General features: G+C 42.7%; 1 protein-coding gene across 2 annotated transcripts in view; it reads right to left on the bottom strand.

The window, feature by feature from the left end:
• LOC141258969 (alpha-1,4-N-acetylglucosaminyltransferase-like) overlaps nucleotides 1-17,217 on the bottom strand; it is a 194,245-nt gene that overhangs the window by 23,759 nt on the left and 153,269 nt on the right. For both annotated transcript variants that reach the window (XM_073674301.1, XM_073674300.1), the window contains one exon: nucleotides 7,458-7,983. In XM_073674301.1, the coding sequence (XP_073530402.1) occupies nucleotides 7,458-7,958 (501 nt within the window). In that variant the 5' untranslated portion in view covers nucleotides 7,959-7,983. The remainder of the gene's footprint in view (nucleotides 1-7,457; nucleotides 7,984-17,217) is intronic.

Raw genomic sequence — 17,217 nt, 5'->3', positions numbered from 1 at the left:
CAGAGCATGAGAGGACCACCAAGGTTATTAACAAAACAAATTCATTTAAATCCAATTACTCTAAGTAACTTCCCCCGAAGGTGCAAAAAAGAAAAATAACTCTACGGGAGAGCAAAAACACCAGTATATGGAGGGAATATAAGGGTGCTGTCATGGGCTCCGAAAAATCCCGTTACCAGTAAGTAACTAAGGCTTTATTCATACTCCCATGACAGCACCACGAGAGAATTACGGAGACAAAAGGAGATTAGGGAGGGACCACCACTTGAAGCACCCTTCTCCCAAAGGTGAGATCAGAAGAGTCACCCAAATCCTATCTATAATGCCTATAGAAGGTGGAGGGAAAAGACGAGGTGGCAGCCTTACATATGTCTTCGATGGAAACCTCGGTCTTCTCGGCCCAGGAAGTTGCTACTGCTCTGGTGGAGTGTGCCCTCAACCCTTCAGGTACTTCTCTATCCCCCAAGGAGTAGGCGAGGGAGATGGCCTATCTAGTCCACCTCGCAATTGTAGATTTTGAAGCTTTACAACCCTTTCTAGCCCCCTGATGGCATATAAATAGGGAACTATCTTTCCTAAAACTGTGTGAAACCTCCAGATATTTAAGCACGCACCTTCTAACATCTAATGTATGTAGTTTCTCCTCTTTCTGATTTTTAGGGGGGAAACAAAAAGGTTGGAAGATTTACTTCTTGAGTTCTATGAAAACGTGAGACTACTTTTGGAAGAAAAGCCAGATTAGGCTTTAACACAATTCTACCATCCATAATTTGGGTAAATAGTGGGGATATAGAAAAGGCCTGTATGTCACTTACTCTTCTGGCAGAAGTTAGGGCTACTAACAGGGCTGTTTTAAGAAGAATTATTTTATGGGTTGCTGAATCTAGAGGTTCGAAGGGGGCTTAGTCAAGGCATTTAAGACCAGGTTTAAATCCCAGGGAGAGGGTTTGGATTTAATAATAGGTCTACATCTGAAAGAGGCCTTTATAAACCGTGCTACCCAATAATTAGCTGCTATATCAAACGCAAATAAGGCTCCTAAAGCCGAAACTTGTACCTTCAAAGTACTAGTGGTTAGGCCCTGTTCTAAACCCCGCTGTAGAAACTCTAGTATATTCCCAATAGGGATCCCATCCTCTAGTTTGAATTCTGCAAAGGACAGGAACTTTCTCCAAGTTCTAGCATAGATGCGGATGGTAACGGGCTTTCTGCTACATAGTAGAGTGTTTACTAAATTTGAGGAAAACCCTTTGCTGGTTAACAGTGCCCTTTCAAATTCCATGCCGTTAAATGGAGATTTGAGGCTGGGGGATGGGAAACCGGACCCTGAGTAAGAAGGTCCGGGATTTCTGGAAGGATCCAGGGGTCTGATATTGACATTCTGCGGAGACAAGAGAACCATGGCCTATTGGGCCAAAAGGGGCATATGAGGATCATTCTGGCTTCATCTGTCCTGATCTTTCTTAGGACTGACGGAAGCAGGACCATAGGAGGGAAAGCGTACTCCAAAGGAAACTCCCAGGGAATCATGAAGGCGTCTACCACCAGGGGCTTTTCTCTGGGGTTTAGAGAACAAAATGTTGTCACCTTTTGATTGGACTTCGTCGCGAACAAGTCCACTACTGGACAACGAACATTGCCACAATCTTGGAGAATATTCGAGGGTTCAAGGACCATTCTCCTTCTTTTAGGGAATTGCGGCTGAGAAAATCTGCCCTGATGTTTTCTTTTCCTCTTAGATGAACCGCAGAAAGGGAGAGAAAATGATCTTCTGCTTTCTGAAGAAGTCTGTCTGCTACTCTCATTAAGTCTCTTGAACGGGTCCCCCCTTGATGATTTATATACGCTACTGAGACTTGATTGTCCGAGAGTATACGGATATCCTGGCACTGTAAATATACAAGGAACCCATTGAGCGCATAATCAACCGCCAAAAGCTCCTTAACATTCAAGGAAAACTGTACCTCATTTTCTGACCGGGTTCCCTGAATTAAGCTGTTTTCAAAATGAGCTCCCCAACCTGTAGCACTTGCATCTGTAGTTAAAACTGCCGTAGGTTTACTTTCCCAAGGGACTCCCCTAGAAAGATTAGTGTATACCAACCACCAGCGAAGGGACTGTAAGGAGCGAGGGGCCAAGGTAAACTCCCGGTCTAGATGTCCATCTAGGATTGAGTCATTATATAGCACATCCCATTGAAGAGCCCTTGAGTGAAATTGGGACAAACGCACTGCAGAAAGACTTGAGGTCAGGGTCCCTAATAATGACATGGCTTTGCGCAGTCCATACAATGTCTCACTAGTGACGCGCCCCCTGTAGATGCTGGGGGTTGCAGTCACTGTGGCGACGACCCGGTCCGTGACCCATGGCGGTCAAACCTAGGGGGTAGTCTATGTGTACAAATGTTAATGTCCGACTACGCCACCTGTGGAATGCGGTTATTGGTAACCGCCGCTGCGGAGCAGTCCGCTGAAGCTGGTAGTATGTGCAGCAAGGTGATGTGACTCCCCACAGGAGGAGTGTAGCTTCAGGGCAGCGTGACTGGATGATGGTGGTGATTGTGCAGGGCGTTCTAGTGCTGCGAGTGCTGGCGCCGCAAGGACCACAGAGACAAGATAGTGCAGTCCCAGGGTCTTTACTCACTGTTGTTGTAGTTCAGATTACAGGTACCAAGCAATCTTCCCCCCGTCGTGCTGTGCATACTCAGTGAGGGGTTCAGTCCACCCTCAGGTATTTCCAGAGCACTTGTCAGGACCCCGTTCTGTGTACCTTCCTCTGGCCTCTTCCTGCACCTCACACCCAGCGCCACTTCTATCTGATACCCTCGGTCCCTGGCGGGCGACGTATGTTCCGTCCCCTGGGTCCTATGTGGCTACCTTCTTAGTGCGAATGGTGTGGACTTTGGCTTACAGTACTTGAAACACTGCAGCCTCCGGTTTCTAGTTGAGCATTTGCTGTTTCTCTACTAGTTGAGGGACCCGGTTTCCTGTTCTGGCCTGACCCCTCTACCTCCTGGTAGCAACAGGCGTACGGGTGGCCTTCTGCACGGCCCGTACCCCTAGGGTCCCTTCACTCCTCATTCCTGGAGCCGTCCTGCTCCCTCTCCTCTCTCTCAGGCTCAGGCCTCACTGGCTAGGCCCACCTCCGGAGCAGAGCTCATGCAGAGCCTCTGCTTCTGTCACTTCTCCTCCTCTGACTGAACGAACTCTCTCTACTCTCTTGAACCAAGATGGTTCCTTCCTTTTATACCTCCTACTTCAAGCGCTCCCAGGACCTACGTCTTCCACCCCATCCACTACATGGTTCCCCCCACTCCAGCCAGGGATCAGGGACTGTGCTCTCCCATAGGAGCAATCTCGCCCTGTCCCCCAGAAATGTGGTGTAGTGACTGCTGGCATTAGGGTCCTGAGCTGTACTCCTTCCTTACCTGAGAGTGAGATACCACACCTTTGGGTGAGATGCAATACCTCTGTGGTGACCGAACCCTCAGGGGCGCCACACTAGTTCCTGGATTTTTGCAATTTTTTCATCAGATAAATGACATAACTGTCTTTCTGAATCTAAAATGATCCCCAGGAACTGTTGGGCTTTTTGTGGAGTCAACCTAGATTTTTCCAGATTTAGAAACCAACCTAGGCCTTGTAGGGCAGAAATTGTTACCTGAAGGTGGGCCTCGCATTGTGCAAAGGAATTCCCCACTATCAGGAAATCATCGAGGTAAGGGATTATTAAAATATCTTTTTCTCTTATGTGGGCCATAACTTCTGCCACCAGTTTAGTAAAAACTCTCGGGGCTATAGCCAACCCAAAGGGAAGAGCGGTATACTGGCAGTGTTTTACTACCCCTTTTATTTTGATGGCTAATCTTAAATACTTAATAATTCCTATGAATGGGAACATGGTAATAAGCGTCTTTAAGAACCAGGACTACCATATAACAGTGGGGAAAAAGCTATTTTATTATTGTTTTTAATGATTCCATTTTGAAGTTGTCTATTTTAAGAAACCCATTTAAGGATTTTAAATTTATGATAGTCCTGAAACACCCATCTGGCTTGGGAACCAGGAAGAGCATGGAGTAGAATCCGTCTCCCTCTTCTGTTTTCGGAACCTCAATCAGGACGTTTTTCTTTGTTAGGTCTTGTATTACCGATATGAGGGCAGTTTGCCGCTCTGGGGAGAAACTAGAGGGAATAATTATGAATCTCCTGTAAGGAAGGGCTTGAAATTGAAATTTAAGACCAAAACTAATCAGGCCTAAAATCCATCATCTATGTGAAATACGTTCCCAAGCCGCAAAAAACAACTACAATTTCCCTCCCACCTGGGTGGATTGTGATTCCCCTGGCTTCTGCTCATCTCTGGAAGAAGAACCAAAGAGTAGGCCTCTACCTTTGCGACCTTGAATTTCTCCTGTTCTCTAAAGAATCGTCTTCGGACAAACTTCTTTTTCCGAAAAGATTTTTTTAAAAGAGGGTAGAGGTACAGACGGAAAGCCCCTCTTAGGATCTCCAGCTTTTTCCAACAGATCATCCATGGTTTGGCCGAAAAGATATTCACCCTCACAAGGAATTGTACAGAGTCTAGATTTTGTTTGTACATCTCCAGGACAGCACTTTAGCCAAAGGGCTCGCCGAGCAGCATTTGAAAGAGCTGATGATTTTGCTGCTAGTCTGAGTCCGCAGATGCATCAGCAAGAAAGGCTGCTGCACCCTGGACAAGGGGGAGAGAAGAAATAATCTCCTTCCTGGAGACACCCTCCTTCAATTGGTTGTCTAGCTGTTCCAGCCAGACCATCAGGGCTCTGGATGTGCAGGTGGCAGCCACTGCTGGTTTCAGGGCTCCTGTAGTGGTCTCCCAAGTACCTTTTAAAAAGGTATCTGCTCATCTGTCCAGGGGGTCTCTTAAAGCTCTCATGTCGTCGAAGGGGAGGGAAGCCTTTTTTGATGCTTTAGCAATGGCAACATCAAGCCTTGGTGCCTTTGACCAGGCGGAGCATGTGGTATCATCAAACGGATACCTCCTTTTGAAAGAGGGAGGGATGCTGCCCTTTCTGTCTGGCTTTTGCCACTCTCTTTCAATGAGATCCTTAATCTTTGTATTCATGGGGAAGGATCTTTTCTTTCCTTGACCTAATCCTCCAAACATAACATCCTCCAGAGACTTCTCTGGTCTAGTGTCCACAATGCCAATAGTAGAACGGACAGCTTTCACCAAGGCGTCCACCTCATTTAAAGGAAAACATTGTCTCTCAGATTCGCTATCAGAGGAGGATAAGGAAGAGGAAGAAATGTCTGAGATGTCGGAATTTGAGCCTGGTCGAGGGTCCTGAGGAGAATGCCTGACCTCAGAATTCCCTCGCAAAGCCTTGCCTACTTCTTCTTTAATTAAAGTTTTTAGACCCTGGGGTTTCTTCCATCATCACCTTGTCAATACAAGGCTGGCACAACTTTTTAATATATGCATCAGGGAGCGGGCTGCTGCATAGGGCACATTCTTTATGCTTTGATTTAAACGAACATTTCTTGTTCTGAAAAGATTTCATAGACAGAGAAGTAAAGGGAAACAATTAGTAGAACTTTCACGAAGATTCCACTTACCCCCTGGCATATGCGGTACCGTAGAAGCAGAGGAATCCTTCTTAACCGGCAGAGGATTACGCCGAACGACAGGACCTTCCTTCCTGCTCTTAGCGGTGAATTTCTTAGTTGAACAGCTGGACCCGGTTCTGGAACGACGCTGCACCGCCTGTTGTGAGGGCTTCCCAGAGGGCTACTCCTGCAGCAGTTGTTCTTGCTGAGGTGAAAGCTCCTGTGTATTTCCCATTTTCACGAAAAAACAAGGGGCTGGGAAGCACCTCTGCATGTAACCAGGCCTTTTTTATACTGGCCATGCAGGTACCTGTGTGGAACAGGGGGGCCTCCCCGGGGTGGGCAGAACACTGCAAGTAGCAGTACTTGCGGGATGCCCATACTGTTCCGGGCTCCAGCGTCCCCTCTGCTCGCATGCGGCCCGTACTTCCTGGCCACGCGCGAGCTGCGCCCACTTCCGGTGGAGGCCGGCACACCGGAAATACGTCATAGGCCTGCCGTCACAGGGCCGCGCCTGACACGCTCCCCGCCGGCGAGGCCCAGATCTCTTGTAGTGAAGCGGGGGTGTGGGGGGGGTTACCCGCATGCGGTCCCACACATCCATCGAGGGGATGTCACGCTGACCGCAACGCACACGGAGGTGCCCCAATGAGCCCTGCCGTGGAGTCTCCAGGAAGACCAGGACCGACCAGGGCAGGAACTTCACCGCTCCAGGTACCCTGTCTATCCCTCTGGGCAAGAGACCGCCAATATTCATCCTGCAGGTACCTGATAGGTCTCCCATCATGAACAGGAAACCTAAACTGAGGCGGTAAAGAGGTGCCGCCCTTTTTAACCTGTAGGTTTCCTGTCCATGATGGGCGGATCCTCTCTTGTGGTGCTGTCATGGGAGTATGAATAAATTAATCATAAATGATGAGTTATGGCTATTCTTAGGCATTATACAACCCTCAGAAGTAGTGCCACACCATGTCCCAGACTTTCCCCTGAGTTAACTCAATAGGAGACGCAGTTGAGAATAAGTAGAGGGTCATTCAATATAAAGATAATAGAATAGATATAAGTTTACAAAATGTTCAAATTGACCTCTTAGGGATGTGACCTATTTTGGTATTACAGACAGAAATGTTTTTTTGTCTCAGCATTCCAAAGGACATAACTTTGAGAGTATGTTATATTGTGGAATTACTTTGGTGTACATTTGTTTTACATTTTATTTAGGGGGAGTAGTAATGGTTGTGTCCTGATAATTGCAGCGTCTAAGGGATTAAATAGTCCATATCAGGGTTGTCTTTGATCCCAGCCATTATCATTTGTATATCACTGCTGGCTGTGATGATGTTGCTATGATGATGCAGTGACAGAATTTGTGAGGATGAAGAAGCCTTCACATGAAGATTTTTTGCAATGTAGTGTGAAATTATTAATATACTCACCTACCGGTGCTCTATCCAATATCCAGCGCCGTTCTGCTCCTCTTCTCAGTGATGTCACTGCTCTTCAGACTATATGTTCTATGAGTGAGATAGAAGTCTCTTTTATTATAAGTCTATGGAGCCTTATTCTGAACCTCTTTCTGAAGCTCCATAGACTTACATTGCTCTGCCTTACCCGGGAGTGGCTTTTGCATAAAGTGACCTGGATAGTGCAGTGATATCACTGAGAAGAGGAGCAGAATGGTGCTGGATCCCGGAGACAGCAGCATTTGGTGAGTACAGCAATACACTCACATTTCATTCCACACATATGCACAGATTTGAAAAAAAAAATTAATGAGAGGGCTTCTTTAAGGATATAAAAAAAGGATATCTAGTATGGTTACCTGTTATGTTAATGCTATACAGACTATAATTTCTTACTACTTACCTTCTTATACCAAGGAAGAAATGGTGTATTAGCAAATAATTTCTCCAATCGAAGAGGCAAAAAGTAGATATTCTTATAAATTGAGAGGGTTGGGTAGTGTTTCTGAGCTTTTATCTCATCATCATCAGTGACTATGTCTCCAAGTCCTTTCATGAAGAAGACCACTGGTCTGTCCGGATACACTCGAGCCGCTGATTCAATTGAGCATAAAACCAAGGATGGTTCATCCATTCTGTCTGTGGTTTCTACAAATAAGATACCGTTTCCTTGCTGCATGACAGCACTTAGTATTTTATTTTCTGTATGATTATAATCATCCATAGTTGGGGAATATTTATATTGACTATCAATTTCTTCCTCATTTAATGACTTGAAGATGAGACCCTTATCAATCAGGAAATCAAATGCGTATATACTGTTCTGCTTAATTGAAGTTCTGGTTACAAAACTTATAGTTGCTATTATTAGCAGAAAAGTCAAAATTTTAAGTTTTTTCAACATTTTGTAGTTTCAATGTCCAATAAAGCTGTAAAAACAAAACAAACAAAAATGTATATATATTAGCATACCACAATAGCTTATATTTAAAATAGACCACGAATGGAGAAAAACAAGAGTAGAACCAGCACATCCAATCAGGACATATAAAAGGAAAACATTTTTATTTGAAGAAAAAAGTTAAAACATGGAGACAAAATCAAAAACCTCAGGAAAACCTGACGCGTTCTAGGTACATAACGCACCCTTAGAGCTCATACTCCTTTGCGAGAAAAACGAACTAGTGCAATTTGATAAAACATCGAATTGCACTTGGACCAATGTTAATCAGTGAGTGAAATTTCATCTGCAATTTTTTTCTCAGCTGAAATCGGGTTGAAAAAAAATAATTGCAATATGCTGCAATTTAACACATATCTCAGACGAGACACACCAATGCAAGTCAATGGGTGCGTGGAAAAAAAAGGTAGAACCGCACAGCACTCAGCGAGTGCCGTACGATTTTCACGCACCCGTCTCTTTAAAAGCCGGCAATTCATCAGCTGTATACAGTTACAATACTGCTGTACCCGACAATTTAGAATAGAAAGAATAGATCTACACATATAGAATAGATAGAAAGATGTCAGTCACATATATAATTAGTACAATGACCCTGTTGGTTACTGTAATTGTCATTTATTGTTAAAATAAAGAATTTATAAAAAAAAAAACTGGAGTGGGGTCCCCCGTAATTTTATAGTCTAGCAGAGGTTAAGCAGACAAATGGGGCTGATGTTTGAAATCTGGGAAGGGGATAATACCCACAGAGCTTCCCAGGCTACTAATATCAGGCCCCAGCTCAATACATAGCCTTTACTGGCTATTAAAGTGGGGGACCCCGAAAAAAAATGAGGTGGGGTCCCCCTATTTTAGCAACTAGCAAAGGCTATGCAGACAGCTGGGGACTGATCTTAATAGCCTAGGAAGGGGCCATGAATATTGGCCCCCTCTGAGGCTAGAAACAGCAGCCCTCAGCCGCCCCAGAAATGGCCCATAGGATGCGCCAATTCTGGCACTTAACCTCGCTCTACCCATTGCCCTGTGGCTGTGGCAGTGGGGTTATATGGTTGAGGATGATGTCAGTTTATAATGCCAGCTGACATCAAGCCCAGGTTAGTAATGGAGAGGAGTCTATAAGATAGAAGTCCCCATTACTAACCCCTTAGTGGAAGTCATATGTAAAATAAATACACCCACACCTCAAATAAAATTTTCTTTGAAATAAACACAGACACCTTTTAATATTCTAAATTCTAAACTCTACTTACCATCACGCCCATTCCACCTGAAGCCATTGTCACCTGCAATAAATGTAAAATAATAAACCAACCTCATCCTTACCTTTCCGACGTGAAGACCAGAATCCCTGTATCCCGTGACAGCTCCAGCTCTGCTAGATGTTAGGCTGGATCGTAGCTGGATGCGATCATCCAGCCTACCTTACCGCAGAGACACTAAGGAGCACAAGCATGCTTGCGCTCCTCAGTGTCTCGCTGTCCCGGCGTTAAGATAAGCTGAGTTAATTTCAAATTAACTCAGTTCACCTCAATGATGTCACAGCAAGCATGGGAAAATTCTCATGCTTGCCGTGCCGGCAAATGATGTCAGCGCATGCGCGGTGAGAATTCTCCCATGCTCACGCTGACGTCAATGAGGTGAACAGAGCTCATTTTTTACATGAACTCAGCTCATCTTGATGCTGTCACAGCAAGACACTGAGGAGCGCAAGCATGCTTGCGCTGCTCAGTGTCTTTGCAGGATGGCAGGTTGGATGGCCGCGTCCAGCTACGATCCACCTACCAACTAGATGTAGCAGAGCTGGAGCCATCGTGGGACACATGGATTCTGTTCTTAACGTTGGAAAGATAAGAATGAGGTTGGTTTATTATTTTACTTTTATTACAGGTGACAATGGATTCAGGTGGAATGGGCGTGATGGTAAGTAGAGTTTAATTTAGAATATAAAAAGTGTCTGTTTATTTCAAAGAAAATATTTTATTCACGGTGTGCTTGGATTTATTTTACATTTGACTTCCACTAAGGGGTGTAGTAATGGGGGTGTCTTATAGACGCCTTTCCATTACTATCCTGGGCTTTATGTCAGCTGGCATTATAAGCTGACATCAACCCCAGCCCTATAACCCCACTTGCCGCCACCACCACAGGGAGATGGGCAGAGTGAGACTAAGGGAGGAGTCTGGGGAGGCTGAGAGCTGCTGTTTCTAGCCTCAGAGGTGGCCAATATTAATGACCCCTTCCTAGGCTATTAATATCATTCCCCAGCTGTCTGCATAGCCTTTGCTAGCTGTTAAAATAGGGGGAACCCACATCATTTTTTTTTTTCGGGGGGGGGGGGGTCCCCATTTTAATAGCCAGTAAAGGCTAAGTATTGAGTTGGGGGCTGATATTAATAGCCTGGGAAGCTCTGTGGGTATTACCCCCTTCCTAAGCTTCAAACATCTGCCCCAGCTGTACGCTTATATATATACACACAGTACAGACCAAAAATTTGAACACACATCATTTAAAGATTTTTATGTATTGTCATGACTATGAAAATTGTACATTCAGACTGAAGGCATCAAAACTATGAATAAACAAATGTGGAATCATATACTTAACTAAAAAGTGTGAAACAACTGAAAATATGTCTTATTTTCTAAGTTCTTCAAAGTAGCCACCTTTTGCTTTGATGACTGCTTTGCACATTCTTGGCATTCTCTTGATGAGCTTCAAGAGGTAGTCACCGGAAATGGTCTTCCAACATTCTTGAAGGAGTTCCCAGAGATGCTTAGCACTTGTTGGCCCTTTTGCCTTCACTCTGCGGTCCATCTCGATTGGGTTCAGGTCTGGTGACTGTGGAGGCCAGGTCATCTGGCGTAGCACCCCATCACTCTCTTTCTTGGTCAAATAGCCCTTACACAGCTTGTAGGTGTGTTTGGGGTCATTTTCCTGTTGAAAAATAAATGATGGTCCAGCTAAACGCAAACCGGATGGAATATCATGCCGCTGCAAGATGCTGTGGTAGCCATGCTGGTTCAGTATGCCTTCAATTTTGAATAAATCCCCAACAGTGTCACCAGCAAAGCACCCCCATACCATCACACCTCCTCCTCCATGCTTCACGGTGGGAACCAGGAATGTAGAGTCCATCCGTTCACCTTTTCTGCGTCGCACAAAGACACGGTGGTTGGAACCAAAGATCTCAAATTTGGACTCATCAGATCAAAGTACAGATTTCCACTGGTGTAATGTCCATTCCTTGTGTTCTTTAGCCCAAACAAGTCTCTTCTGCTTGTTCCCTGTCCTTAGCAGTGGTTTTCTAGCAGCTATTTTACCATGAAGGCCTGCTGCACAAAGTCTCCTCTTAACAGTTGTTGTAGAGATGTGTCTGCTGCTAGAACTCTGTGTGGCATTGACCTGGTCTCCAATCTGAGCTGCTGTTAACCTGTTATTTCTGAGGCTGGTGACTCGGATAAACTTATCCTCAGAAGCAGAGGTGACTCTTGGTCTTCCTTTCCTGGGGCGGTCCTCATGTGAGCCAATTTCTTTGTAGTGCTTGATGGTTTTTGCAACTGCACTTGGGGACACATTCAAAGTTTGCCCAATTTTTCGGACTGACTGACCTTCATTTCTTAAAGTAATGATGGCCACTCGTTTTTCTTTACTTAGCTGCTTTTTTCTTGCCATAATACAAATTCTAACAGTCTATTCAGTAGGACTATTAGCTGTGTATCCACCAGACTTCTGCACAACACAACTGATGGTCCCAACCCCATTTATAAGGCAAGAATCCTATTTATTAAACCTGACAGGGCACACCTGTGAAGTGAAAACCATTTCCGGTGACTACCTCTTGAAGCTCATCAAGAGAATGCCAAGAGTGTGCAAAGCAGTCATCAAAGCAAAAGGTGGCCACTTTGAAGAACCTAGAATATAAGACATATTTTCAGTTGTTTCACACTTTTTTGTTAAGTATGTAATTCCACATGTGTTATTCATAGTTTTGATGCCTTCAGTGTGGATGTACAATTTTCAAAGTCATGAAAATACAGAAAAACCTTTAAATGAGAAGGTGTATATATATATATATATATACACACACATACGTGCTTCCCATTAAATTAGAATATCATCAAAAAGTTCATATATCTCAGTTCTTCAAAACAAGAAGTGAAACTCATATTATATAGAGTCATTACAAACAGAGTGATCTATTTCAAGTATTTATTTCTGATAATGTTTATGATTATGGCTTACAGCTAATGAAAACACAAAATAGTCATTATCTCAGTAAATTAGAATAATTAACAAGAAACACCTGAAAAGGCTTTCTAAGCATTTAAAAAGGTCCCTTAGTCTGTTTCAGTAAGCTCCACAATCATAGGGAAGACTGCTGACTTGACAGATTTCCAGAAGGCAGTCATTGACAGACTCTACAAGGAGGGTAAGCCACAAAAGGTCATTGCTAAAGAAGCTGGCTGTTCAAAGAGTGCTTTATCCAAGCATATTAATGGAATGTTGAGTGGAAGGTAAAAGTGTGGTAGGAAAAGGTGCAGAAGCAATAGGGATAACCGCAGCCTTGAAAGGATTGTTAAGAAAAGGTCACCACACACAGACGTATCCAGGACTTTGGCTACAGGTGTCACATTCCTTGTGTCATGCCACTCATGACCGATAGACAATGCCAGAAGCATCTTACCTGTGACAAGGAGAAAAAGACCTGGACTGTTGCTCAGTGGTCCAAGGTGTTGTTTTCAGATGAAAGTAAATTTTGCATTTCATTTATAAATCAAGGTCCCAGAGTCTGGAGGAAGATTGGAGAGGCCAAAATCCAAGCTGCTTGAGGTCTAGTGTGAAGTTTCCACAATCAGTGATGGTTTGAGGAGCCATGTCATCTGCTGCTGTAAGTCCACTGTGTTTTATCAAGACCAAAGTCAGTGCAGCCGTCTACCAGGAAATTTAGAGCACTTCATGCTTCCCTCTGCCGACAAGCTTTTTGGAGATGGAGATTTCATTCTCCAGTAGGATTTGGCACCTGTCCACACTGCCAAAAGTACCAATACCTGGTTTAAAAACAACAGTATCACTGTGCTTGATTGGCCAGCAAACTCGCCTGACCTTAACCCCTAGAGAATCTATGGGCTATTGTCAAGAAGAAGATGAGAGACACCAGACCCAACAATTCAGACGAGCTGATGGCTCTTATCAAAGCAACCTGGGCTTCCATAACACCTCAGCAGGCTGATCACCTCCATGCCACGCCGCATTGATGCAAAAGGAGCCCCAACCTAGTATTGAGTGCATTTTCTGAACATACTTTTCAGTAGGCCAACATTTCAGATTTTAAAATCATTTTTCAAGCTGTTGTTATAAAGTATTCTAATCCACTGAGATAATGACTTTTGTGTTTTCATTGGCTGTAAGCCATAATCATCAACATTAACAGAAATAAACACTTGAAATAGATCAGTCTGTTTGTAATGACTCTATATAATAGGAGTTTCACTTTTTGTATTGAAGAACTGAAATAAATTAATTTTTTGATGATATTCTAATTTAGTGAGAAGCACTTGTATATCACTCACATTTATACATTTATATATAAAACTGATTTTGTGTATGTATCTATCAATCTGTATATATATAATATCCATACAGAAATGTCTATCTACCCATCTAGGGAAGAATATTACAATAGAAATCTGTGTGTAAAAGCCCTAGACAATTCCCTTATGTAAAAGCCCATGTTAAAATCGCATTGCATATAGATTGCATACGGGTGCTAGGTGAGAAATTCGTATAGCAATCACATGGCACTCGTCCGTTTTTTCTGTCCAGATATATTTTTTATATCACATATGGGTATGAGCACTTAGTCATAGGATGTCAAAAGTAACACTTAAATGCTGCTACATCTCTTAACCGGTTCAGGACCGCCCACTGTACATAAACGTCGGCGCTGCACAGAGCCCAGGTAGAGCCGACGTTTATGTACAGTGGGCTGTCCTGAACCGGTTAAGAGATGTAGCAGCATTTAAGTTTAAAAACGGTGGGTGGTCCCGCAGCGCTCAGGACCCCCAGGGTCCTGCAAGCGCTACGGTTCCAGTGCAGAGCGATAGGTCTGACAGGGGACATCATCGGGACCTGATTGGATCAGGTCCCAATGATATTAACCCTTTGCTATCTTCTATATGCCGCGATCTATAGTGATCGCGGCATATACAAGATAGTGAGAGGAGAGGGGGTCGTCAACTTACCTCTCCGACGGCCCCCTGATATCTTCCAGGACCTTCCGTTGTTATGGCAGCTGGAGGTCACATGACCGCCTCCAGATCTGCCATATATGGTGTCCTGCTAGGCTCAGCCTGCAGCTGAAGCCTGGCAGGACACACTGACTGTGAAACAGTCAGCAAAGATGTCATGTAATGTAATACATGTCTATTACATTGCATGACATCAGTGATTAGAAAAATAAAAATTAATGTCCCATACAGGGACTAAGTAAAAATGTAAATAAAAAGTCAAAAAAATGTTTTCAAACTGTTAAAAAAAAAAAAATCACAAAATATATAAAAATAAATAAATAAAATATTAAACCAATAAATCCGTATATTTATGCAAAAACAAAAAAAGTACACATATTTGGTATCGCCGCATCCGAAACAACCCGATATATAAAACTGTCACACTAATTAACTCCTTCTGTGCACACCGTAATAAAAATAAATAAAAAACGGAGCAAAAAACTATGCTTTTTCATCATATCGCCAAACAAAAAGTGGAAAAAAATGCGATCAAAAAGCAAAATGGAAATAAAAATGTTACCGCTGAAAACGTCATCTTGTTCCGCAAAAAAAAAGCCGCCATACAGCTCCATCAACCAAAAATAAAATAGTTATAGCGCTCAGAATAAAGCGATGCAAAAAAAATCTTTTTTCTATAAAATTGTTTTATTGTGTAAAAGCGCCAAAACATAAAAAAAATATACAGTAAGTGTAGAATCGCTGTAAACGTACTGACCCGAAGAATAACACTGCCTTATCACTTTTACCACACACAGAATGGCATAAAAAAAAAAAACCTCAAAAAACAATTCCTGAATTGTTGGTTTTTGTTAATTTTACCTCCCAAAAAATGGAATAGAAAGCAATCAAAAAATGTCACGCACCCAAAAATGGTACCAATAAAAATGTCAACTCGTCCTGCAAAAAACAAGCCGTCACAAGACTCTCTCGGCCAAAATATGGAAAAATTATAGCTCTCAAAATATGGCGATGCAAAAACTAGATTTTGCAAAAAATATGGGGTATCGGCGTACTCAGGAGAAATTGCACAACAAATTTCATGGTGCAATTTCTCCTGTTATCCTTATGATAATGCAAAATTAGGGAATGAAAAACATTTTTTTGAGGGAAAAATGTGAAAATTTTATTTTTACGGCTCAATATTATAAACTTCTGTGAAGCACCTGGGGGTGCAAGGTGCTCACCACACATCTAGATAAGTTCCCTAAGGGGTCTAGTTTCCAAAATGGTGGCACTTGTGGGGGGTTTCCACTGTTTAGGCACATCAGGGGCTCCCCAAATGCAACATGGCGTCCGCTAATTATTCAAGCAAATTTTACATTCAAAAAGTCAAATGGCGCTCCTTCCCTTTCAAACTCTGCCGTGCGCCCAAACAGTGGTTTGCCTCAACATATGGGGTATCGGCGTGTTCAGGAGAAATTGCACAACAAATTTCATGGTGCAATTTATCCTATTACCCTTATGATAATGCAAAATTAAGGGATGAAAAACGTATTTGTGGGAAAAATGTGAAAATTTTATTTTTACAGCTCAATATTATAAACTTCTGTGAAGCACCTTGGGGTTCAAGGTGCACACCATGCATCAAGATAAGTTCCCTAAGGGGTCTAGTTTCCAAAATGGTGTCACTTGTGGGGGGTTTACACTGTTTAGGCACATCAGGGACTCTCCAAACGCAGCATGGCGTCTGCTAATTATTCAAACAAATTTTACATTCAAAAAGTCTAATGGCGCTCCTTCCCTTCCGAACCCTGCAGTGCGCCCAAACAGTGGTTTTCCCTCACATATGGGGTATCAGCGCGCTCATGAGAAATTGCACTACAATTGTGTATTCCATTTTTTCCTGTTACCCTTGTGAAAATAAAAAAATTGGGTCTAAAGAAACATTTTTGTGAAAAAAAGTTAAATGTTCATTGTTTTCTTCCACATTCCAAAAATTCCTGTGAAACACCTGAAGGGTTAATAAACTTCTTGAATGTGGTTTTGAGTACCTTGAGGGGTGCAGTTTTTAGAATGGTTTCACTTTTGTTTTTTTTCCATCATAAAGGTCCCTCAAAGTCACTTCAAATAAGATGTGGTCCCTAAAAAAATGTTTTTGTAAATTTTGTTGGAAAAATGAGAACTCGCTGGTCAACTTTTAACCCTTATAGCTTCCTAACAAAAAAAAAATTTGGTTCCAAAATTGTGCTGATGTAAAGTAGACATGTGGGAAATGTTATTTATTAACTATTTTGTGTGACATATCTCTCTGATTTAAAGGCATGAAAATTCAAAGTTAGAAAATTGCAAAATTTTCGCAAAATTTCCGATTTTTTCACAAATAAACGCAAGTGATATCGAAGAAATTTTGCCACTATCATGAAGTACAATATGTCACAAAAAAACAATCTCAGAATCAGGGGAATCTGTTGAAGCGTTCTAGAGTAATTACTTCATAAAGTGACAGTGGTCAGCATTGAAAAAATTGGCCCGGTCACGAAGGCAAAAACAGGCTCTGGTGCGAAGTGGTTAAACAGCAATGTCCATTGACTAGGTAATTGATTAATGAAACAATACTGAGGTTAAGCATCAGGTGTTCGCATACACATAATGTGAATACATGGCGTTGTAAACTGACATGAATGACAGATATAATAAATTAAAAAAAAAAAAACAACAAAACAAAAGACTACTGCAGGAAAACTAAGGACCACTTCGCACCAGCCCAAAAACCGCACAGCTAGATACCAAAGAGAATCAAAATCCCCTGTCACGCTCAAAAATGGACTAAAAAAACAGCTATCTTGGGAAGGAAAAAAAAAGGGGGGGGTACATTGTATTAACATCAGAAGTATGGATCCTTGCTGACTAAATAAAAATTAACAAGAGAAGCAGTGCGGCTGAAAGAGGCACAAAATGCCGATATCCCACCG

Source organism: Phyllobates terribilis, unplaced genomic scaffold, assembly GCF_046119375.1.
Source record: "Phyllobates terribilis strain yellow unplaced genomic scaffold, ASM4611937v1 Scaffold_3__8_contigs__length_932513732, whole genome shotgun sequence".
Taxonomy (NCBI): domain Eukaryota; kingdom Metazoa; phylum Chordata; class Amphibia; order Anura; family Dendrobatidae; genus Phyllobates; species Phyllobates terribilis.
The sequence above is the reverse complement of the archived record's forward strand: the minus strand, read 5'-3'. Positions and strand labels throughout refer to the sequence as shown.